Consider the following 23589-nt stretch of genomic DNA (forward strand, 5'->3'; position numbering starts at 1 on the left):
AAAACTTTCTATTAAAAAAATAAATACAATATTAGCAAGTAATCAGTTCCTGGTTAAATCATGTCTTCATAATTAGCCATTTGGGTCTGTGTAAATGTATACATGTTTTCACTGAACACTTCTAAGGTGCTAAGAGACTAAAAAATAAATTGTATTGAAACACTCATCCAATGCTTGAAAAGACCATTTATAATCAAATCAGTGAAGACAGGAACATTAAAAACAATTTACAATAGACAGACATACTTGGAGACTTGAAAAGAAAAACAGCAATACATATATTATAGTTTAGTTTAGTTTAACATTTTGACTTTAAGGGGTATAACACATCGGGACTCTTCTACCATACATTTTAGAATACGATGGCAATGGACTAGGTTTATAACTTTTTTTTTAAATAACTGATCATAAAATCTATATATAATTTACCATTTTAATACATTAATTGTTGCATGACTGAATTCCAGAGGAGTGAAAGCAAGAAGCATTTAAACAGAAACCATTGAATATACATCTTGGTATTCACATTTTTCAAGTTCTTCTAGTTAGTTTACACGTACCTACCTCTTTGGCATTTAAACTATAAATGTAACAGAAGACTGAAGGACATAAAATAAACTACCCAAGAACAAATAATATGCATCTGTATAAGATAAGTGGGAATATTTTTCTTGTAGCAACTATTATCCTTTAAGGTTATAGTATCTGATATTGTAATTGGCAAAAGTGTAGTAGTCCTTGTACTTTCAAGGTTAATGATAACAGTAGCCTTTCCAAGTCAGATTTTTAAAATCACAAAATATATGTATTTATCATGTTATATAAAGTTTAAATCATGCATGCTTTCAAAATACTGAAGACCAGCAGACGGGTTTTACATCCTCCGAGAGGTAATACTACTATGCACTCTTAAATAATGCAAATTAATTTATACGCATCTTTCCAACCCACTACAGGACTTTCCTTTTAAACTGAGTAAAACTGATCGAGATACTAGTCTGTGCAAAAGGGGTGAAAGCATGAAAAAACTCAAAACCTCAACAAAAGTTAAATGTAACTGTAAAAACAAGCTCAATACTGGAAGACTCAAGGGGTTCGTACTACAGGGTAAACTTAAACTTGTCACAGGTCGTAAAGCACCTCCAGGATACTGGAAATGGACCAGGCTTGGGACTCGCAGCTGAACGAACAGTACTGTCCATTATCATTGGTCAGTTCTGGGAGACCCTTCCAGGTAGATCTAAAGGAAACAAGGAAAGCAAAAACCCTAAGACACCTGCGAATGTCAGCAAGATCAACCAGATCAATAAAGAATACAAGATACATGCAACTTCCATTCAAATAATAAATAAATCTATACCTAAATCCACAGTATACCCATTATCTTATGTCAATCCCCAGGACCCCAGATCAGACCCAGTGAACCCAGCAATGCTTCACTTTACACCAGCCATTCATCATACAGACGATGCGTGATGTATTTGAATTAAATGATACATACATTAGGATTCACATCATTCACAACCTGCAGGACATGCTGTGCAGCAGCAAACTCCACAACTATCAATCCACACTGGAGGAGTGATGCAGAGGCAGGGGTGCAACTATAACTGCGCCGGGGGCCAAAGTGTGTGGGGAGAAAAACAAAAATAAAAACCTGCAGTGACATGCTAGGTATGCTAAGAATGCTGTGCTCCTGGGGGGGGATGTGAGGAGGCTTTGTCCACCTATGCTGCGTCTGGGCCTTTAGAAAGGGAATTATGCCCCTGGGTAGAGTGGACACATAACACGTGTATTTTACTTTACAGCAATGTGACCTACCTCTCCAAATGGACGTAATGACGAGAAAGGACATTCTTCACCAGAAAGACCGTTTGATCATACATCTCCTGCCCCAGTTTCTTCGAAAAAATTATCTTGGCACGAAGGAAGTATCCAACTGGCCAAATCCATTCCTAACAGAAAGGGTTTAAATTATTATTATTAGAGATTAATTGACCTATTAGGTTCCAGATTAAGATTAATGCAATGAAAGCTGAGAACTAGGAAACTTACAGGTCCTTGGTGGTAGTTAAAACCCCGAGCGAGGTTGTAGTTATCGTTATCCAGGGCGTTGTCATACACACCACAGTACACCATATCACTGCAAACACAAAATACAACAACATTATAACAAATCTGATGTGTAAGGAATCCACAGGACCCCAGTATAGTATAATGGTAATATAATATAGAGAAACAGGTGACAGAGATATGGAGGATGCTTGGACTCAAAGGTTCTGGCCCAAGAGAAACAGGTATTCGTTTTTATAGGTTGAGACCCCGAAAGTGAACAACGAAAAGTCTATATATGTGAATAATTAGGAAGAATCAATGAATATGCATTAAATACCGAGTTATATGCAAGGCAAACAGATTATGTTGGCTACCGAATAATCAACAATACAGCTAATGAGTAGATAGGTCGTATTCTTTGGTACATTTCCACCGCACCACTTCTGTGACCTTGTGGACAACTCTCAGGAACAACAGGAAGGTTCCTTATCTAGTTAGCCATGTTTACCTCATCCCCTGAAAGTGTCGCGGCAAGGGAAATCAAATGTTTTGACAATTGAGTGTCTCTGTCTGCTACAGACTACTCAAGATGCAGAAAGAAAGGCAGATGCACACAGGCCTGTATGAGCCAAAATTATACTTTATACTTTCATTTATGTGTAATGCCTTAATTAAAATTAGGATAGTGGTGCTTACTCTGGATCCAAGGTCTTAATTCCCAGGGGTCCCAAGAGCTTCTTCTCAGTTATATCCAGGGCACCCCAGGCCCTCTCGGGGGTGAACAGCTCCGGAGCCTAAAAAAATAATAATAATTGTGGTCTTCGATTTTTGTTTATGTTTTTACAAAGAAAAAAGTGACTTCCCAGCTGTGCATAATTCTTCTGGTGGTATTTCACAAGCATTCATCCGCAGAAAGCACAACACAGTAAAGTCATCACTGAAATCTTCTGATATTATGTAAAAGTCTAGTGCATTTTGAGGGCAGCTTACCACCACCATGGCAATGGTGAAGTTGGGTCTGAGCTGGTAGTCACACCAGGGGCTTGATGCCCCATAGCTGTCCTTATAAATCCCTCTCTTGTGAACCAGGTCAGGATGTTTCTCGTTAGGATCAGACGGGTTCTTGGACACATAGAACAACTTCTCAAAATGTGCCTGGATTTTCTGGTTCCACTCTTCATAGGAAACTGAAATTTGCTTTCCTGCAGACGAAGCACATTTACCATGCAATCAACGCGTTTGTGTTACGGATCTTAAACTGGTACAATATTAAATTAGTGGAAGTCTACTGGCACTATATTATCATGGATCAGTAAACAAAAAGAAAACTCTACTGTAAAGGGTTCATGTATGAAACGGTGTCTGGCAGTTGCTTACCATCTTTCTGAACTGTCACTTCAGCATAAGGGAACACCTTCTTGCGGTTCAGCTCTAGCAGCCAGCGCACTGCCGATTTACTGAGGCCTACGATCTCCACAGCCGACCCATCCCTGAAACAAGTGTGGGAGGATGTTTTCCAAATCAAGAAACGTTAAAATCACAGAAATTACAATTTCAATCTTATCTATTTACAGCTGAACAAAATAAGCAATTTATCTATAGAATCTCTATTCAAAGAACAGCTCTTGCCCGAACTGGATTCAGTTAATATTTTTGGTTTATCAGTTAAACTGTCAGTTTATCTTGCCTTGGAGTAGCAGGCATTCCTTTATTGCGAGCTCTTTCACTTTCTCCCATTTTGTCCATCCATGTACCACAGTTGTATCGATTTCCACCGAATACGAAGCCAGTTTCAGGGTCAACTCCAACTTTGACGTTGAAGCCTAAAAGACAAAACAAAAAGTATCTAGGAAATCATTTTAAGATTAAATGACAACTCGGCTTATTAAATGGAAATCAATCTTAAAGATGAAGTTTCTTCATTCATTTTCATAAGGAACTATAAAACAAAATAGATATTTAAAAAAAAAAATGCAATTATAATTTTTTTTTTTAATGCAAGTACTTCTGGCACAACCAGCAAAATCAGCTTTTTAACATTAAACTGATTTAAGGTCTACATTTTGCCTCATGTACAGAGTAGAATGGAGTTCTGCACACCTTCGTCCCTCATGTTGCGGTCCAGTTGTGGCCCGGCATTCCTCTCCCTGTAATCAATTCCCTGCATGTGTCTCTGCATAGCTTCTTGAATGACATCGTACAAGGGCTGATCCTGAGAGAGGATAGCACAGCGTTCAATTCAGTAAGAAAAATTAAAACACACGCATGCATGCATAGATGTGACTATACTTTTACATAAAAAAGTAGATTATAGAATCATTTGCTTTTCAGTTCTTCACAAGCATGATTGATCACAGAACAAGCCTGCTGTCTTAGCTAGGTGCAGTGAGAAGACTGTCTCACCAATAGGCCAGCTGGCTGTGGCGGAGAGTCGTCTGTTGGGTACATTCTGGAGACGGGGCAAAACAGGATGTCGGTCCCATTGGGGACGATGTTGCAGTAGTCCTGGATACATTGCAGCCACCACCATACTGCATCTCGACAGTTGTACCTGGAATGGGTACCCTGGCCCAGCAGATTGGGAATCAGACCATGCCTCAGTGTTCCTGCAAACGCAAGGATAACGTTCCTGGGGAAACAAATAGTTTCTTATTGAAAATAGTGGTGCGATTGGTCTTACTCAGTTTTGTTCTTACGGAATGAAGAACAAAAATATGGAAAAAACTAACTTTTTCATTCAATGTGGTTTCAAAGAGCTGGTTTCACAAATCTTGATTGGCACTAGTCTTATTATACATCTATACAGCCTTTTATTTTAGAAAACAATCTACTCATTATAGACTAAGGCTTTTAATAAATACATTTCTATTATTAAAATGATTCAGGAAAACATTTAAGGTCCAGCGCAGAACTGGTGGTTCTCAAAGCTGCTGTCCTGACCTGGCTTCCAGGTGCCGACCAGTAACCAGCATCAGGCCTCTCAGGGCAATGAACGTGTCTCGTCCCCAGCAGCGGAAAATCCCAGCGGAAAAGTGCGGCAGACCTTCAATGGGAAAAAGCATGTGTAAATTGATTACAGAATTCACACAGAGGGGCGGGGTAAAAAGTTTAGTCTTTTGGTCAATATATTCAATGAAAATAAGGAAGTTTAGAAGGGCTTTTTCAATCACCTGCAGCCAGAGAGACACAGCACTGCTCCTTCTCATTGCTGGCCTCGTTGACCCGGTAGGGGACGCCCTGCAGAGCGGGTGACAGAGGGGGCAGGGCGGGGAAGCGGCCCACCCCACACATCTGCACCGAACCCAGAGCCAGGAGCTTCACAAAGGTGGAGCCATTCTGAACAAAACTGACAAGCAGGCCCAGACACTGAGTTAGTCAGAGAATAAATAATAAATAAAAAAAGGCTTTCTAGTTAAACCTATTGATCATAACCAAGATGCTTTATATTTATTAGTTTTTCATTCACTTCAAATCGAGAGGACTTTTTCAAAATCATACATCAGATCATTTTTTTGACAGTTAGACCAATGCTTTATTAGAAGCCAGTTGTATGCATCCTACCAACCTTGACATCTGTTTCCAAGTCACATCTAAAAGGCTGGTGTAAGCCCCCACAAGAATGGCATCAAAGTAGCAGGGGATGAGATAGCGAGGAATATGCTTAAGGTATTTAAACATGGCTTGTAACCACTTTCCAACCTGTGGAAAAACAATGAATTGAAAGAAAAGCAACTACAAGCCACACGCACACACATACACACGCACTAGGTCAATAAAATCCTCAAAATTAAAAGCACATCTCCAACAACCTCGTTATACATCCAGCTACAACACATAAGAAAGGCAATGTTAACCCATTATAAACTTGAGATCCTGTGAACAGTGCGTCTCTGGGATGTTCACACATTTCTTTGAAACTACACAATGTAGCTGTATAACATTGTTTAATTTGTATTCTGTAGAAAACATGGCTTCTCACAGATAACAAAAAGTAACATTACTCCCTGACGAAATGTAAAGAAACTGTTTTAACTCATATAGTATCATATACCATGAACTCAGAAAGTGATTATTATTAAGAAAGCTTATTGCTTTTATAATGCTAGAATAGAAAGTATCAAGTAACCTCTCCCAGGGTGCCTCCCCGGCTCACTAAACGATTGCTGACATAATCAATCATCCAGTCTCCTGATCTCAGGTTGTCGCAGAAAGGGTGACCCAAATCGTTCTTGGGCCGAATATCTGCCATTACTGACAGTAGACCTGGGTGAAAACAAAAAACACGAATAAACGAAAGTAAGGAAACCGCACATTAAAAATACTGTTTTCATCGATATAGTTGGGTCAGATTTTCTAGGTTTCTTGTTCATACCCTGTAGACCACCATACTTGAGCGAGGTCCAAGAGGGGATATTGTAACATCCTCCACCATCTTCTTGTTCCTCAGCATCACAGCGGAAGAGCAGCATGTTCATGTCTGCTAGAGTCACCTTCGATGCAATACTGTTACAGTTATAAGAGGAAAAGCAGAAATTAAAGAGGTAGTAGGAAGTGGAACCATTCAACTCGATTAGACTAGGGGCCAGATTAAATCAAAACTTTGACCCACCCACTAGTAGAAAATTACAAACTTGTGCATCATAGCGGTTACATTTACAATTAGAAGAAAATGTCACCTTCGTAAAAATGAAGCAGCAACTGAAGAGTTCTGTAGTTTTCCGTTAGCAGATGGGTCAAAGTTTTGATTTAATCCAGCCCTAGGACTTTGAGTTTACAACAAATTATACAAGACAGAGGAAAACATGAGGAAAAACATGGCTACTTACGATGAGAAGGGCTTTTTCAGGATAGGTTCTGCTTTGTCATCAGGGAGGCTGCCCGATTTGAAATGAGGGCTAAACTGGGCAAGATGGTTTCGCAGTAAGCCGACAACTTGTTGGGCCTTCGGGTCCAAGCTCACTCTGTGAATAGAGTAATAAACGTACCATATTCAGCACCATTTATTTTTGAAGCGATTCAAGCTGGTCACTCGCCTTTCTAAGACAGCAATTTCAATGTCCTTTTAGGTCAAGTCATGACCATGGTAGCAAGCCATAATCATAATGAGGCCTTAACGATGAATGGTAGGATTTTAATATAGCTTCTCACTGTATAGCCTCACACCTTTTAATCCTGTTTTACACTAGGAGAAAAAAAAAAAAAAAAAAAAATCAGGAAATGGCTGCAGATTCACCCCAATTATTAAAAATTCACTCACACCGGAGGATATTTTTTACCTGAACACAATCACACTGCCAGGCGTCAGATGCTTAAACTCGATTTCCTGTACAAACTCATTGGGACCCTTTGACGTCACCTCAGCTTGCTTTACAATTTTGCTATCTTTCAACTGGGGAAAAAAATACATCATAATTATGTCCTATTATCCAAGTAGGCAGTACGATTCATTAAAATGAAAACAAAAAGAAATGGGGAAAAAAAAAGGCTAGCTTGTTGTACAATTAAAATAACACGACTTTCTGTAGAAACACATTTTCGGAAAAAGCTGGAAGAAAAGACATCCAACTTAATGCATTTGAACTTGTAGAAATTTGTGAAGTATGATAATAGATGTCTTGTTGCAAATGAAAGTGAAGTGAATAATACAAAAAGATACCCATTCCAACACAACAACAAAGGCATTCAAGCTTTGAAATCACTATGTACGCTTTGGAAAAGTAACAGAAATGTGATATGCATTTTGTTGAGTTTTATGTGTGCCATCTTCTAGCAAGAAAGGCTCCAATTGTGGTTTTTATATTGTTGTTATGGAGTCAGTCAATAAAAGGATCCTTTAATCACTTTGAGCAAGCACATTTTCAAATGCCCTTATTCTGATACTCCACAACACAAGAATGCAAACAAGTCAGATAATAATTTAACACTCTAGTTGCAGTTTCTGTTGATAATCAGCCAGAAACCTTTTTAGCTTGGGTAAGACTTTTGAAATGAATCCGTCTCTTACAACTATAATTATACAAATCCCTCTGTTATTATTACCTGAATATGTTCAGTAATCTCCACAGTATAGCCAGGCATGCCATTAATGTTCTTCTTGTCTTTCTTGTATGACCCAGCATTTCTTTCAACCATCCTGGTCTCCAGAACAACTTCTTCTATTTTTCCTGCAATACATTTTTTCATTTCTGTCAGGTAGTCTTCTTTATTTATACAAAAGCAGCAGAATATATTGGAAGGCTGCCAACTATCCCCCACAGGTAAAAATAGTCCTGACCTGCTGAGAAGTCCAATAAAAAAAGCTAATTAAAGCATTATAACAACAATAAAGTCAAATTTTAACACAGGTTACCTGGGATGCACATTGGGGGCACGTCGCTCCTGTAGACAGAAGTTTTGGGGTCTCTGAACGCTGTGCGTGACACGGCCACCACTGACTGGTGTGTGCTCGGGCAGTGTCTGGTCACTGCGACTATGTCCTCGTCCACCTGGTCCACGTACACCTGCAGCCAACACATGCCAAGCCAACAACCCGTTACAACTCCATCACTCATACAGCACAAACTGCTTCTATAGGTTTAAGGAAATGTACAAATCTTGCACTAAAGCTCCTATACCAACATACTGACTGTGTGTATAGGACGTGAATTCTACTAACATGGAGAAAAACCCTAATCAAAAAGATAAAGATATAGATAGATCAATCTCTCTCTCTCATATACAGATCTATATTATGATTGTAAGTACCAGGAGTAAGGCAATGCATGTCCACAGATTAAAAACTGCCAAACCTTGACAAAATACGGAGGTCGTTTCTGCAAGGCTGCAAAGAAAACATTCTTGGCTCCTATGGGTTCAATGGCCCACTGACCTGAATGAAGCCCTTACTGGCCAGCTCCTGGTGCAGCCGGTTCAGGGCCATTTTCCCCGCAATAATGCCACTCTGCAGGTTAACTTCTGCGGGTGATGAAGGCTGTGCTTTTGGATTCCACTTGGGGTAGAAGCGTTCCTCTTTAACCACAGAGATCTTGGCAAAAGACATGACAGTGAAAACACTACACAGGAAAGTGTGTGTGTACAGTGCTAACCTACTGAGGTTCATATCAGGTTTTACAAATCTATATTGAGAATGAACTGTGTTGATACTAACTGACAAAAATGGCGTGCTTCCATAGTATTAATTTCAGATCGCGAATAAAAACATCAGATAGCTACATTATTCCAAAGATGGGCTAAGGTAATTTTACACTACCCAAGTGTTATCTATATGCAGTTCCGTGTATTAGATTCTGTTGTTAGGACAGGGTTATAAGAAAAGGGGGAAACAAAAATACCTGATGGGGAACTAGCTCATCATAACCTCGGGTGCTACCAGTGGCACAGCAAGCCATGGAAACAATCGCTGAACTGGGGAGAGAATCGTACACGGACCGTAGCTGGAACAAGAATGAACAGCACAGAGTGAACTTACTAAAACAAAATCATTCATATTAATTCAGTTTCATGCTCGATCAGAATAAAATCTGTTTCAACAAATATAGAAAATGTGTGCTTGAATAAATCTGACATGCTTCATATTTGTGTCTCTACAATAGGTGTATGTTCATTTATTTACACAACACAAACGGACACAAAATACATACACACGCATACGAATTGACACTGGAAAGTATGGGGACACTTGGAGGTTCTAAAATCTTGCTAAGCTTATGGTGTAGTCATTATCCATTGCAAAAGCACACAGCAGTGGAAATATTTAACCCTTAGGGCCCAGAGTGACATACAGGTCACATACTGAAGGCCTGGTAAATAGGGAACATATTTTGGTCATGCATATGAAGTGTTCATGACTGTGTCACAGGGTAAGCGGTCAATTTACAGCTATTTGTATTCTTTGTATCGGAGTGTACCTTCCCATGTCAGTCATGATAAATGCAGTTTTCAGAACCTGAAATAATGAAGGCAAGAAAGTCATTTGAAATGAGTCAGCCCAGTTCCTATACAGACCTATACCTGCAAGAAGGGCAGAGGAGACGTGTAAAATAAGTAGCATGCTTTTGCTGCCAAGAACGACATAACCTAATGATTGTGTATTCATAAATATCCTTCAAAGGAAAGGGCATCACGACAAGTATGATAAATAACCATTATGATTAAAGGATTGCAAAACACAATCAGCCATTAGCTCTGCAAACATAAATGGCAAACACAAAAAAAAGAAGCAACTACTTAAAGAGACAGATCGTTTAAAAATCAATGCTAATTGTTGGAATAATATTAATGTGGATTAATAATACACTGTTTTTATATAGCAGCTTTACAAGCAAAATCATCTAAAATGTGAGAAATGTGGTGCATTGCCGATCTTGAATGAAAGGTTTGTAATGTGAATGTTTAGCCCTGCCTTAGCACAAGTAGGAAATATAATGCATATATTTCAAAGGAATATTCCTTGCTGCAGTGTTCTTTAAAAGCCTGGGAAAGGGCGTGGTCTGTCAGGAGAGATTTGTTTTACAGCATTCGAATGAGAATGAATGTAGTCAAATTAGAAAGCAGAAATACAGGTTTTTATACAGCCCACTGGAATGTGTGGGGTCAAAATGGATATGAAAATGCATGACTGAACTAGCATAAAAGTGCTCTGGGAGACTGTTACTGCCGAGTGTAAAGAAAAATAGACATTGCCATACTTGGAAAGTTCTTGGAAAGAATGCCTTGAGCGCGTGCAGCTGCGTTGCCGACCAAGGTGGTCCTGATTATAAACATTTGCAGTGAAACAGCAGGCTGCATTTTCTTTGTAGAAGATTAATATATTTTCATATAAAATGTATGGCAAATCTTCCTGGCCATTTTAATGCAATTAGATTTCCAGGTGTCCCCATAATTTGAAGTGCCAGTGTTTGTGTATATACATATTATAGTGTGTCAGGGGATTAAGCCCTCTTCTGATACTACGTGCAGTGTTATTTGGGCAAGCCGTATGTGATTAGTCCTCTTGGGGACTAGTTCCTTTTGTACAGGAATACGCCGTATGCAACAGGAGTGCCAAGATACTGTGCATGTGATTGTGGGAGTGTCCCTGCTAAATTAAGTCCCTATCAAGCTTTTCTGTTACATAATGAGTTCACGTAGGGTGACTACATGGGGATAGTTGTGCTACATAGTCAGGTTAAGACTAATTTTGCATCTCCATACTACAATGAACCCGCTTGCGTTTGCTCCATAAGTACTCGACTGGACTCGAGTTTATTCCAATACACACACGCACACACATTGCATAATATTGTGCTTGGTTACATTTCTTATATTACATAATGGTATCGTTTTGATGGCATTAAGAACATGAATGTTTAAGGAAACTGATATCGAACCTGAATCGGGCATTCATTATCATGGGTTACATCCATAAACAGTGCGTGAGCAATGCTGGGGACTAGAGGTCTCAGGCTGGGCTGGACAAAGGAGCCAACAGGATCCCCTCCAAAGCGGTACACCAGTCGTCCTTCCTCATGGCTGTCATAGGCACTCATCGCCTCTGGATGGAACGGAGAAAAGTGTCACTATAAATCGCCAACATGCAGAGTTTACTTCACCTAGAAATGGTTACAACAACAAACCTGAATAAACGACTGATCTAAAATTGACATTCCATTTTAATTGTTACTCTAAAAAAAATGTAAAATAAATAAATGTTTCAAATGTATTCACTTCAGGATGCCCTTGCAAAGCGTTTTACTTTTTTGAGAACGAGCAATTACATTAAATCGAATTTGGCTTACAGTTTCCTTTATTCAGGCAGCCTACCTCGTATAAGGGAACTTATGCCAAGTGTAGTAACAAAGACATTGTCCAGATCCTCACTTCCTGTGAACAGCTCAGCCATCACATACAAATCAGGCCGCAGCACCCGCGCAGTGTCCAGCATATACTGCAGGCAGCAAAGCAAACCGGGCGCCCAGAGAGCGAGGGGTTAAACATCAGGAGCAAAGCAAAGATACCAAGCTAGGCAAGAAAGAGGGTGAGTGTGTAAAGAGCAGAGGAAGAAAAATTAAGCCACCCCACGTAGAGAAACAACAAATACAAAGTACAAGACGGAGAAAAAAAAAAAAATATATATATATATATATATATATATATATTTATATATTTATATATATATTTATAAGTCGGAGTAAGTATGCCAGGCAAGTTAAAGGAGAACAAGATTAAAATCAGCAAGAGGCCAGAAAACAGGTAGAGAAAAAAAACACAGACTGGATTTAGTGTCATGCCTGCATATGTACTTCAAAGCCATCTGCTAACAGTCATCAACCAGTACCTCGGATCAGACTGGTAATCCCCAGACGATTGACAAAAACATTGTCAATCAGTTCACTGCCTGTAAAGAGCTCTGCTATCACATACAGATTGGGCCTGACTGACCTGGCCACTGCCAGCATTTCCTACAGAGCACAACAGAGTTAATGTCAGGCTATCCATGTCATACTAACATACAGTGTATATTATCTCTACTCACATCTAGGGGGTTTCTTGAGATATTTCTAAATATACTTCATACAAATAAGGCAACTCTGAAAAGGGGTTCTTGCAGTTAAAATCAATTACTGGAAATCAAAAAAAAAAAAAATCTTTCTATAAGGATCTGAATTCGTGACTTCATGCAAGAACTAAAAAAAAGTTACGTTACTGGTTAAAAGTGACAAACACAAAATTATTGAAGGTTAGACAACTCTACCTCAGCCACGTGGAGAGGAGTGGAATGACAGTTGTCTAGACGCATGCCACTGAAGTGCTTAGCCGTGATTTCGGTGTATTTCTTCATGTGAGCCCACAGATAGGGGCAGTCCTCTGGTTTATTGCCGTAACGCAGTTTGACACTGTCTCCCCAGCATATTAACTCTCTTCTCAAGTAAACATTGGATCCTAAGAGAAACATTAAATCCCTCATCAAATACAAGTGAAGATGTGACAACTTCGAAATTAAGAAGTTGCAGATTTCTATGTTTTACCATCCCCACCTGCTGGTACAAACTGGTAACTGAAAGTCCATTACAGAATGTAGACATTTTAATCACATGGGAAATGAGCCAATCACAGAGCAGCATTTCCAAACATTCCTATACCTCTTATCTTGTGTATAAATGTCATCCCGTTCACAAAATGATCAGGAATTCAGTTACCAGCGACATTTCAGGATGTTTACTGCTTGTGCAAGTTTCACAGGATGTACATTTGTTTTTAATAGTGAAGTTTAACCAGCATGGAAACACAGATCGACTACTGTAGGACAGTTACAGCAGATCCTGGACCAAAACAAATGTAGATGGAGAGAAGGGGGGTTGATTGTTAAACTACACTAAAATAAAATATAATAATAATAAAATAAAAATGTAAATGTATCTGTGCGTCTAATCCTTATGCTTCGTGGTCCTTGATCCCAAACTTACACACTTATCACATCTCTTGTTTAATAAGAGACACAACCAATTCACTTATATAATAGAATACTGCATTTCCTTTTTATCTCCTCATCCCATGGAATAAACCAATCCAAATAGTCTAGTGCTTGGCATGTCGGTGTGGCAAGAGGGAGGTCACCTGGCTCAGCGAAATTCCTGAGGGGGTCATCACCCATCACCCAGCCATTGTGAGCCAGGAAGTGACACGCTTTGTCGGGCTGGTGCATCAGTTGCTCCTCCTGCTTCAGACTCATCTCTTCAAAGTTGAAGGTAAAATACCTGCAAAGGAAGCACACTTTCAGCACATGACAGTGTTGCTCTAAATCCATTCCTTCCTAAATTTCATTCAGTTCAATTCAGGGATGTAGGACTCATTTCCTTGTCTCTGAAGAGGCCATTTCTGGTTGAGAGCTTTAAGACATTATTTAAAAGAGTAAATTGTGGACTTCCCAAAAATACATCAATTCACCTTCCTAACATTTTTTCCTTTAATGTCTTCACATCTTAAGTTTTCAGACTTTTACACCCAACTTTCACAATGTTGGCTTCCACAGTCCATTCCATGTGACAGTTTGTCCCCGTCCGTCATCACTTGAAGGTCCAAACTGATGTGACATCACACTGACATCACACTGACAGCAGCTGAAGATAGCCACTCCTCCACAAGAGCAAAATGACATCTTCAATGTGAATCAAAGATGTTTTTTTCTTTTTTAAATGTTGGGATGTGAACATGAAAATTTAAGATGTCACTCGAACATTTGAAGAAAAGCATGCTGATTTATGTTATGTATTTTGGGGACCCCGACTCGACCATTTATTCTAAGTTTCATAACAGCGGAAAACAGTGGAGCTTTTCAGATACTTTGCTTACTGGGTTTTTACTATGAGCTCCAAAACAGGCCTGCCAAAACACACCATAAAAATGTTTGATTTTAATCAGCATTACACTTAATAGTAAACAGATGGCATGCATGCCACTATTACTTAAATTAAAGTATGATCAACTCCCCTTTGCCCAGTGAAAATTCCTGCACCGCCAAACATCTTATTACCCTATACTGTATTTCTAGCCACACAAGCTTTAAGAGTTTAAGCCATGTTTTAATCAACATACCTTACAAGTTCATAAAAAAACAGACATAAAAATAAGGGTGTGTAGTGAATTAATAAAAGCCTGTGAAATGTATAATGTTGTATTTCAATGTATGCACCTGGGTAACTTTCTTCTGAAGTGTATTGTGACTGATCTAAAAAAGTTAATTGGAAAATCAAGACTCCTACCTAGTTACCAAAGGATCTTTCATGGTGACAGGGCCTAGTTTGGGTCCATGTTCAGCAATGCGTTCATAGACAACATTTCCCACAATACAGTTGGTAGCCTGAGAAATCAAAAGAAAGGGAAAACAAATGTTGAATAAAATTATACAGTAAGTAAACCAAGTGAAATAACTCAAAATTAAGTCATAGGACAGAATCGGACCTGCTCCTGATGATAGTGAATCTCTTTGAAACGTTCCCCGTTCAGTTCCTCAAGCCTTTTCCGAAACCAGTTGCAACACTCGTCAATGTCTGACGGTCCATTGCTTTAAAAGTAACGGAAAGCATTCAGTGCAAGTGCTTTCAGAGAAACATTTACATTGAACATTTGTCAATATCAGTCCCCACGAGATGTACTTTATTTTAAAATGCTTATTGTACAATATAGCAGCAAGCAAGTCTCGACAACATAATTTACCCATTGGGAATGAACGTTTCCAAAGCTATGTTCATGTCCACAGTGTTTCCAAACCGTCTGTACTGAGGATCTTGGATAATTCTGAGGTGTTGTTTTGTATCATTCTTGATTTTAGCCGCTTTGCTGCCTGAAATAAAGCAAAATAATAACTGAAGAATTTGTACGAATCTAAAAGAACATCTAGCGTTCTTCGCAAGTGATTGGGAAAATAAACATGTAATGACAAGAACATCCTTATTTAAAGTCATGTTCAAATTATTTCTACATGGCTAGAGTTGTGCCTTCAGCAATAAAGAAAATATTAAATTATAGTGCCTTTCAACATAGTACATAAACTGTACACACCAGCGGTGAGGAGATCTCGAAACTGTCCCACCGCTTTTTCAACATTGATTTGAAAAAATTCCCACACTTTTATCTTTGGGTAGACATCATCCCACAATATCCCACGAAGAGCCTGTAAAGACATTGTCGAAACACATTTGAACAATATGAAATTATGTGCTGGACCCTAAAAGAGACTTTATCCATGTCAAAATAAACTTACATTTAAGTGATCATCATTCTGTATCAGAGCTGGCAGGCCCCTGCTTTTGTACTTCCCATCAACAACATCACAGGTAAGGTGACAAATGGCCCGGTCCAATATCCAGGCAGGCTTAAGGTGAGGGGAGTTGACCAGGTTATAGCCACACTCGGGGTGTTCCTGTATCCATTTACTATTAGCAGCTGCCCACGAGGGAAAAAAAGCATTAACAGTCAAATCCACATACCACAAAGCTTCACATATACAATGCACATTTCCTCAAGTAATTACGAAACAAACATGTACCTGCAAGTTACCAAAAGGCGAATAATCGCAAGAGGGAAAATCAGGGTTCCAACAAACACTTTACACTCACTATTATAGCACGATTATGTATGATCGCATATTGGTCCGATTCCCAAGATTTAAACACTGTCTAAAAATGTTTACAAAAAGAGAGGGGAAAAATGTAATACTGGAAATGAACGCAAATGTTCAGTGGGTAATTTATTAAATGTTTTTTTTTTTTTTTTGTATCAGGCACCATCATAAAAGCTGAAATCCTATATGGGACCCATGAAATACATTGTGACGTGTTCAATTTTGATTCTTAATTTGGCATTTTCACAATTTTGTAGATTTAAAAAAAAAAACTAAAATCTTGTTTGAAAACCAGGAAAATATACTAGCATTTCTGGGAGTAAATGGATTGGATAAATAGTGCTGTGTTGGCAAATTAGTATACAGTAATATAATAGGGCTACGTGGAATTATACTGTAGTTACAGTGGTCACATTTCGTTTCCCCACATCTCCTTCTCAGTCCACAATCTGGTATTTAAACTGAGTGACAGATTGGATTTCACTGACAGTATGACCTTTAAAACACTGGGCCTAAGCCAGTGAGAATGCTTTAGTACTCCCCGTATGAAACATGCTGGTGTAAAGGGTTTATCCACAACCCCATTTGCGCCTGAGAGACCTGCACTGAAAACTAATCCAAGCAAGAACCATAATGGTCAAGAGCCAATATTAGATTCTAGTTATTAACACAACAGGGGAGATAGCCAAGGGAAAAGCAGGTTCGTTAATTTCCAGAAACATTTTCAATGGACATAAAATCTGGTTTTAGCTTTCTCTGCAAATCAAGATGTTGGTCAATGGACAATTTAGCAAGAGGAACATGCATGTCATTTTGAATTTAAAAGTGTATCATCAAATCCATTGAATGAAAGAAAACATCAACGGTTTATTCTTTTTGCAAGTTAATGCAGAACAGTTTCTATGCTTGTTTTAAAACACACATTTTGAGGTGACCATGTTAAGATTACAGACTCCCTAGCATAAGACTAATTTTCTTTAAAGGTTTTTCTATACATTATGTTTTCCAGATTTTCTCTGGGAACCCAACTCTTTACTTCCAGCACTCAGGCAACCCTTGTGTGACATTAGCTGCAAACAGAAGCTGCATTCACCGAGGCCATTTCAAAACAGTTTTGCATGCAGGTCACATACATAGCCAACCTCGTTCTTCCACTACGTGTAACAGCTTGGCCTCAGCTCTTTTACTGGCTGAGTGCACTGGTTTCATTAGATTTCACAGTATTCTCTGAAGGTATTTTTAGGGCACTTGTTACTATACCAGTTCTAGTTGCAGGCACTGAACTGAATTAACACTGTCAATAACTTTAGTATCATTCCTGTTCTTTATATTGCATTGCAATGGTGGATGTGTTATTGCAGCTGTATTCACCGCAATGTAATGCATGCAAAAAGAGTTTGCAAATGAGTAATCCAACCTTTATGAATGACTACTTATTTTATCAAAGTAATAAAAACCCTCATAATAGCAGGCATGAAAAAATACTTAGAGATAACAACCCAGGAATAACTCAAGAGGCACATTAACTGATGGTTTACATACCTGTGTGATTGTAAACCACATCAGTAATGCAAATCATGTTCCACTCTTTCTTAAGCTTTTCCACAAGTTTTCCAACATCCGTCCAAGTGTATTTCTTTCCCGGGCCGGAGAAATCTGGGTTCAGCTCTAACTGATCAGCGAGGGAGTAACAAGACCGAGACAATCCCAGTGTCTGCAGTGGTGTGAAATGAATCATGTTGTAGCCTTCAAAACACAAAGGACCAAAGTTACCAAAATTAGATTCAATTCAGCAGGATAAAAATCATGTTTTATAAAGCAGTGGTAAGGTTCTCACCAGTCCTAGCTTAATCCTAAAACAAATACATCAAATGACCCTTAAAAATATAAATTGAGGTAATATAGACATCAATTGGAATTTATATATACACAAAAATAAACTGAAATATTAAGATGACTTTAAAATGAGTTGCCCCGCAGTACACAAGATATTGGCCATTTGATTTTTTTTTAACAAACAAAAATAAGTTACTCAAGCCACTTCACAAATGAGGTATGCGAGCCTAGTCATTCAGGGTTAAAAGTATTGCAAATACTGACAGGACACTGAACTGCAAAAGCGATCGATATAAGCTTAAGTGGTTTTAAATATAGCACTAATGATTAACAAACTTGTCAATGTCAGTCTTCCTCAACTTGTACATACTCCCTATATTCCACTACCCCACCATCAATTCTTTAGATTTGCTGGTTGTGCGAACTAAGGCATGGATAAAATCACATTAGATAAAAGCAAAAACAAGGGCATTTTTTTACCCGATTCCTTGGCCACCTGAAGCCGGTTGAGCCACTCATTTAAGGGACCCAGACACTTGGACAAATACGTCTGGAGGTTAATGCAGTCCAGTGGGAGAACATGGTTATCAGTGCCAACACGCAACACAGGGTCAACGACAATGTAACCTCCACCACTTTTGACTTCTTTGCTTTAAAGACGAAATAAGATATTAGTCAATCAAAAACTGGCACAAAATCCAACGCAATGTCCAACATAGTCCAGCACAACTATATTGTCGTACCATGTAGACCAGAAGGTTTGATTAGGGGAAATGTTTTCAGATTAACACTGCGGTCAAATTTTGTTGTCGCTCCAGCCCATTTTAAAATTACCTGTCAAATACAACACTATGATTTAAACAAAAAATATAAGATTTAGAAAACAGTGGTCACAACTCACCCATAACCAAAATAATATTGAAATGAACCGGCAATCTGTAGCTCAAGTTTACAGAATTTATCCGAGTCATCCTCTCTGCCAGTCGGGTTAAACCACTCCAAGGTCTGAAAAGTGTGGCGGTTAAACTGCTCTCCAGGGGCTGGGTAGTTAGTGTGGACCTTCACAGCTTTCCCTTGCAATGTAGGGCCTAGCCGGAACTGAAGCTCATAGCCTTGAAGAAGAGAAAATATACAATTCATATTGAAGGTTATGAGCATATCACGCAGATTACATTTTGATTGCCTTTGTCCACATTTTTATTTGGAATGGTATCATTTGTAAAGTCAAAGCTGTCTGCTGGTGCATTCAAGCTCTAAATGTTTTTCCAATGACCTCCTCCTTTGCAGATAAATTAAGTCTGGCCCTGTGCCACACCACACTGTCCTGCAAGAGCAAAAACAACAAAGGCCTGAAAACACATTTTTATGAATATTAAGATTGCGAGGAAGGAAAAAAAATAAAAATAAAAACAGGATGTACAAAAGGCTGATTTGTTAAAACGGTATTATTTATTTATTTATTTATTTATTTATTTAAGGTTTCCTAACAATAAAGTAAGTATAGAAGGGTAGTTTTAGTGTAATAGTTACAAGTACAGAATTGCAGATGTTATGCAGATATGATAGTTGTGTAATGTGTTCTGAAACCGTGAAATTATGCAACGGTCTTCACGCAGGACACATACAGGATAAAATAAGATTTTATACATGGTTGCAAACACTTTTAAATTAATCCTTCCAAGCCAGAGGAAGACATTTCTTTGATGCATTGACAACAATAGGAATTTGTATAGCCTACGGAACTGGCATGTTCAAACATTATTTATTTTTTAATGTGGAAAAAATATTTACACAGTCTAAAACAAACATTTATAGTCACAGATCTAAATTTGATGTCAAGAATCGCAATATAATACAGCTTTATCTGGAAAACTACATCAAATTCAATACTTCAGGGTCAAAATCCACTCCTTTTGACTACTGAATATAGTCTCTGTTGAAATTCAGTTACATATGCCTTCAAATATCAAACTACAAATAGGTTAATCCACAGAGATCAAAAGATCCTACATTTCTATAAATAGCACAAGTCAAATACTTTATACATTCTTGATATTTAAATTCTGCTTAGAAATGTCAAATGTAAAACAAGGGTCTGAATGTCACAGTGAAGTTCACAGCAGCTATACTTGATGAGTTCAGTCCTAACCTATTTATACATATATTTTCCAGAAAAATATATTAATTTGCAACCATATTGTAGGTTTCTGAACTGAACTAATGAAAACCTGATATTGTTCAGTTATCTAAGTTTTGGTAAGGTACTAAAATTGCTGTATTTAAAAAGTTACCTATTGAAGCTGTCAATTATCCATCTCATACACATTAAATCATCTCAGAAATGCATGGTGTAAAACAATGATTATTATTAAAATTAGCAGCAGTTGAGTTATTAGCTACACATTGCATTTGTATTACTCCCTAATCAGCAATGTTGACATACAATAACATTTCCAACAGGAATCCCACAATATTAAAACTACTGATAGGAAACGTGGGAACTAGGCAGACAGACTTATAGAAGACAAACTGAGTGCAACATGTGCAAACAAATCAAGAAACAAAACAAAAAAACAAACTTACCTTGCTCAAGTCTAAACAGCGTCCTTTCAAGCTTCTCCATATCATTGAGAAGCAGAACCCTAATTTGCTTGCTGGGCACCATTTTGGCTTTTCTTGACAAGGATCTCCTTCACATACAGCAAATGATGACTTGGGATTTGAAAGAACCACCTTGGAATAAAAAAAAATAATACAGTTAAAGCACTAGAATGTAATGTCTAACACCATGATGTATCCAACAATGGTATCTACCTACATGCTGATTGGTTTTCACAGAGTAAAAAGACAGGAAATAAATATTGTAACGATTATGTTTTGCTACAATGTGTTCTGTGGCTATGATGACCTAAAAGCACTGACAGCATGCACTGATGTGAGCGGACGACAAATGATGAAGTGTCCTCTGATCTGGACAGTATATGCAATGTGTTTGACAGTACAACACAATGTCCGGATCTCAGTATAAAGGACAACAGACAACCTGATATGTGCTATTCTGCTTTCCAAAAATAGCCGATCTGAATCGATTCCAGAGCTCATGTGTGTAGGTGTTGGATGTCAGGGTTAGCAGACTGTACACGACTGTGGCCTGTGTGGGATCTTTTTGCAAAATAAAATCGGCTAACGTGTTGCATTTGTCAGCTACTCCTTTTGGTTATTGCATGCGCCGTGCAATACATCACAAGCTAGACCAATTTCCAGACATCAATAATCGATAAAAAAAAAAAACTGACATCACCTAATCTAGGAGGACTGCAGATTGTAAAATGCAGCAATACGAAATGCTCCCTCCAATGTTAAATCTCTAGAGCACCATCAACACAGACACACTGCCGCCCACCTTACCCTGCAGCCATAATTAACCATTTTGCAAGGTCAAGCATTCAGACGAAGAAGGTCAGGCTATTTTAACTTCCCTAACCTGTCAAAGCTTCACATTAAAAGCAGCCAGGACCATGCAAATATGAATCGCCCTGTATCTCGCAGCACAGCATTTGATTTATACGCATAAACATCGATCGAGAGCTAATTATATATTTTTAAACATTCTTATTCAACACTTTAAACATGTGGCTGCAACACATAATATATCAGTGTGATTCTGAATTTTAAAAACATGCTTTTAAAAGAAAGTAGTCGTGCACAAACTGAATTACCCTGTTTTTCCTGGTTCGCCGTGAGCTGCAACAGTATCAGCTGTTCTGGCTGCAGCAGCGAGGGGCGTGGCCTCTGCGTCACAGCCTTTACCCCGGATTACCGTAGTGTACCGAGTATATGGGGTTTGGGATTCAATTTTACGACTGCACTTAAAAAGGCGGTATTTAATTAATTTCGCCTTCTGGTTGAGATGATTTAATTTAAAAAAAATACACCCATTCGCTAACCTTATTACTTAAATCGCACAGTGGGGCTTCGAGGGTGGCCTATAGGAACTAATCCAACAGACCAAATAAACTTTCATAGACTTTCATGACCCTGAACCTGCACGGCACACAGTGAGATAATGTGGTAAAACAAATTGAATTCAACTCAAACTGCATCATTTTGGGTTTAATGTACTAGTGTTGGGTTCCCTCTTGAGGCTTAAAATAATATGTCAATGGTACGTCCATGATGGCTGGCAATAAATGACTAAATATGGTCCTCTAACGCGATCCGTGCACACGAAGGCTCAGCTCCGTATACAACTAAAGCGGGCATGAAAAACAGTACTAGCTCTTCAGCGTTTTTATCCACACTTGCGTGAACATGCACATAGAAACTCAATAGCCTAGACGCAGTGAAAGTGATATTTTATTGCAGCTTCTTTAGGCATAGTATGGCCACTCTCTTGTTGTGCAGACTTCCGCAGGTCTGCGCAGATCTTCACAATTCCGCCGCTTCCATTGGTGGATGCGCGCAAATCTGTGCAGTGACTGCGCAACACAAACGCGACCACTGCATGTATACAGGCAGCACAAACGTGTACCCTGAGCTTTTTGGTGGCTCCTTCCTGTGGCCCTCTGTTCTAACAACATGTATTCTTACTGCTGGTTTTTGTGCCAACCAAGTTCTCAATTACTTAAAAAGTAATAATTTGCTTACAGTAGACTTTTAAATTGTGTAACTCATAAAAAGGTGGTTCCTTATTACAAGTTCTTTATACAATGTTGTGCTTAACTTAACCCCCCTGCTGTTTAAAATAATTAAAATGCTCTGATTTAGGACATTATTAGTTAAATGAAGGGTTCAATCTACTAATTGAGAACTGGAACAAGAACCAGCAGGGTAGGGGGTTCTCCAGGACCAGGGCTGAGACCTACTGCCATAGAGGACATCTTATAGGGGAAAGGTGTCTAAAGGGACAGAAAGAGTGTGATGCACCTGGGAATTAAATTGTATTCAGCCAAACTGTCATTTAGAGATATCTCGAAATACGAAAGTGAATTACGGCTATCTGAAACAATCCCCGTTTCAAGATCTCAAAGGCAATTCAAGATATCTCCAATTTGAGATATATTTAATTAGAAAGGAAGTACATTTGAGATATCTCTAATTCAATTTGAGATATCTTGAAGTAGAGTTAATTTTAGATATGTCAATCCCTAATTGAGATAGTTGTTGTTGTTTAGCTGCACAGGAAGGCCACAGACCCCTGTCACAATGGTCTGGCTCACTCAATAGAGCACAAGATCCTGTTCCTGAATCTTAAACAGGACCGGATTCATTCTATACAGTGAGGGGAAAAAAGCATTTGATCCCCTGCTGATTTTGTATGTTTCCCCACTGACAAAGAAATTATCAGTCTATAATTTTAATGGTAGGTGTATTTTAACAGTGAGAGACAGAATAACAACAACAAAATCCAGAAAAACGCATTTCAAAAAAGTTATACATTGATTTGCATGTTAAATGAGGGAAATTCGACTTAGTACTTGGTGGCAAAACCCTTGTTGGTAATCACAGAGGTCAGACGTTTCTTGTAATTGGCCACCAGGTTTGCACACATCTCAGCAGGGATTTTGTCCCACTCCTCTTTGCAGATCCTCTCCAAG

General features: G+C 38.6%; 1 protein-coding gene across 2 annotated transcripts; it reads right to left on the minus strand.

The window, feature by feature from the left end:
* Positions 1–171: 171 nt before the first annotated feature.
* On the minus strand, positions 172–21795 carry agla (amylo-alpha-1, 6-glucosidase, 4-alpha-glucanotransferase a). 2 transcript variants are annotated; one of them, XM_066691777.1, is made up of 34 exons: positions 21712–21795; positions 20576–20725; positions 18894–19104; positions 18473–18642; positions 17699–17902; positions 15797–15978; positions 15595–15706; positions 15250–15376; positions 14995–15097; positions 14796–14893; positions 13651–13790; positions 12788–12975; positions 11857–11980; positions 11424–11587; positions 9387–9488; positions 8924–9079; positions 8405–8555; positions 8095–8219; positions 7332–7444; positions 6882–7016; positions 6428–6558; positions 6182–6318; positions 5621–5754; positions 5226–5401; positions 4996–5098; positions 4459–4684; positions 4156–4267; positions 3743–3878; positions 3433–3545; positions 3046–3257; positions 2752–2849; positions 2056–2143; positions 1822–1955; positions 172–1240 (listed from the first exon to the last, which is right to left on the minus strand). In XM_066691777.1, exons 2-34 carry the CDS (start codon positions 20655–20657, stop codon positions 1123–1125), a joined length of 4605 nt encoding a protein of 1534 aa, XP_066547874.1. In that variant the 5' UTR covers positions 20658–20725; positions 21712–21795; the 3' UTR covers positions 172–1122. The 2 variants fall into 2 exon arrangements, with proteins under 2 accessions (XP_066547874.1, XP_066547875.1); XM_066691778.1 differs by lacking the exon at positions 11857–11980 and adding an exon at positions 12371–12494.
* Positions 21796–23589: the final 1794 nt, after the last annotated feature.

This window comes from Amia ocellicauda, chromosome 19, assembly GCF_036373705.1.
Source record: "Amia ocellicauda isolate fAmiCal2 chromosome 19, fAmiCal2.hap1, whole genome shotgun sequence".
NCBI classification, from domain to species: Eukaryota; Metazoa; Chordata; class Actinopteri; order Amiiformes; family Amiidae; genus Amia; species Amia ocellicauda.

Excerpts from the sequence above, each read along its gene's own strand:
- agla (XM_066691777.1), bottom strand. The coding sequence starts at position 20,657 with ATGGTGCCCAGCAAGCAAATTAGGGTTCTGCTTCTCAATGATATGGAG. Across the intron at positions 13,791-14,795 it reads AAAGATCCTTTGGTAACTAG|GTATTTTACCTTCAACTTTG; the intron begins GTAGGAGTCTTG and ends CTTCCTTTGCAG. Across the intron at positions 3,546-3,742 it reads GGAATGCCTGCTACTCCAAG|GGATGGGTCGGCTGTGGAGA; the intron begins GCAAGATAAACT and ends CACTTGTTTCAG.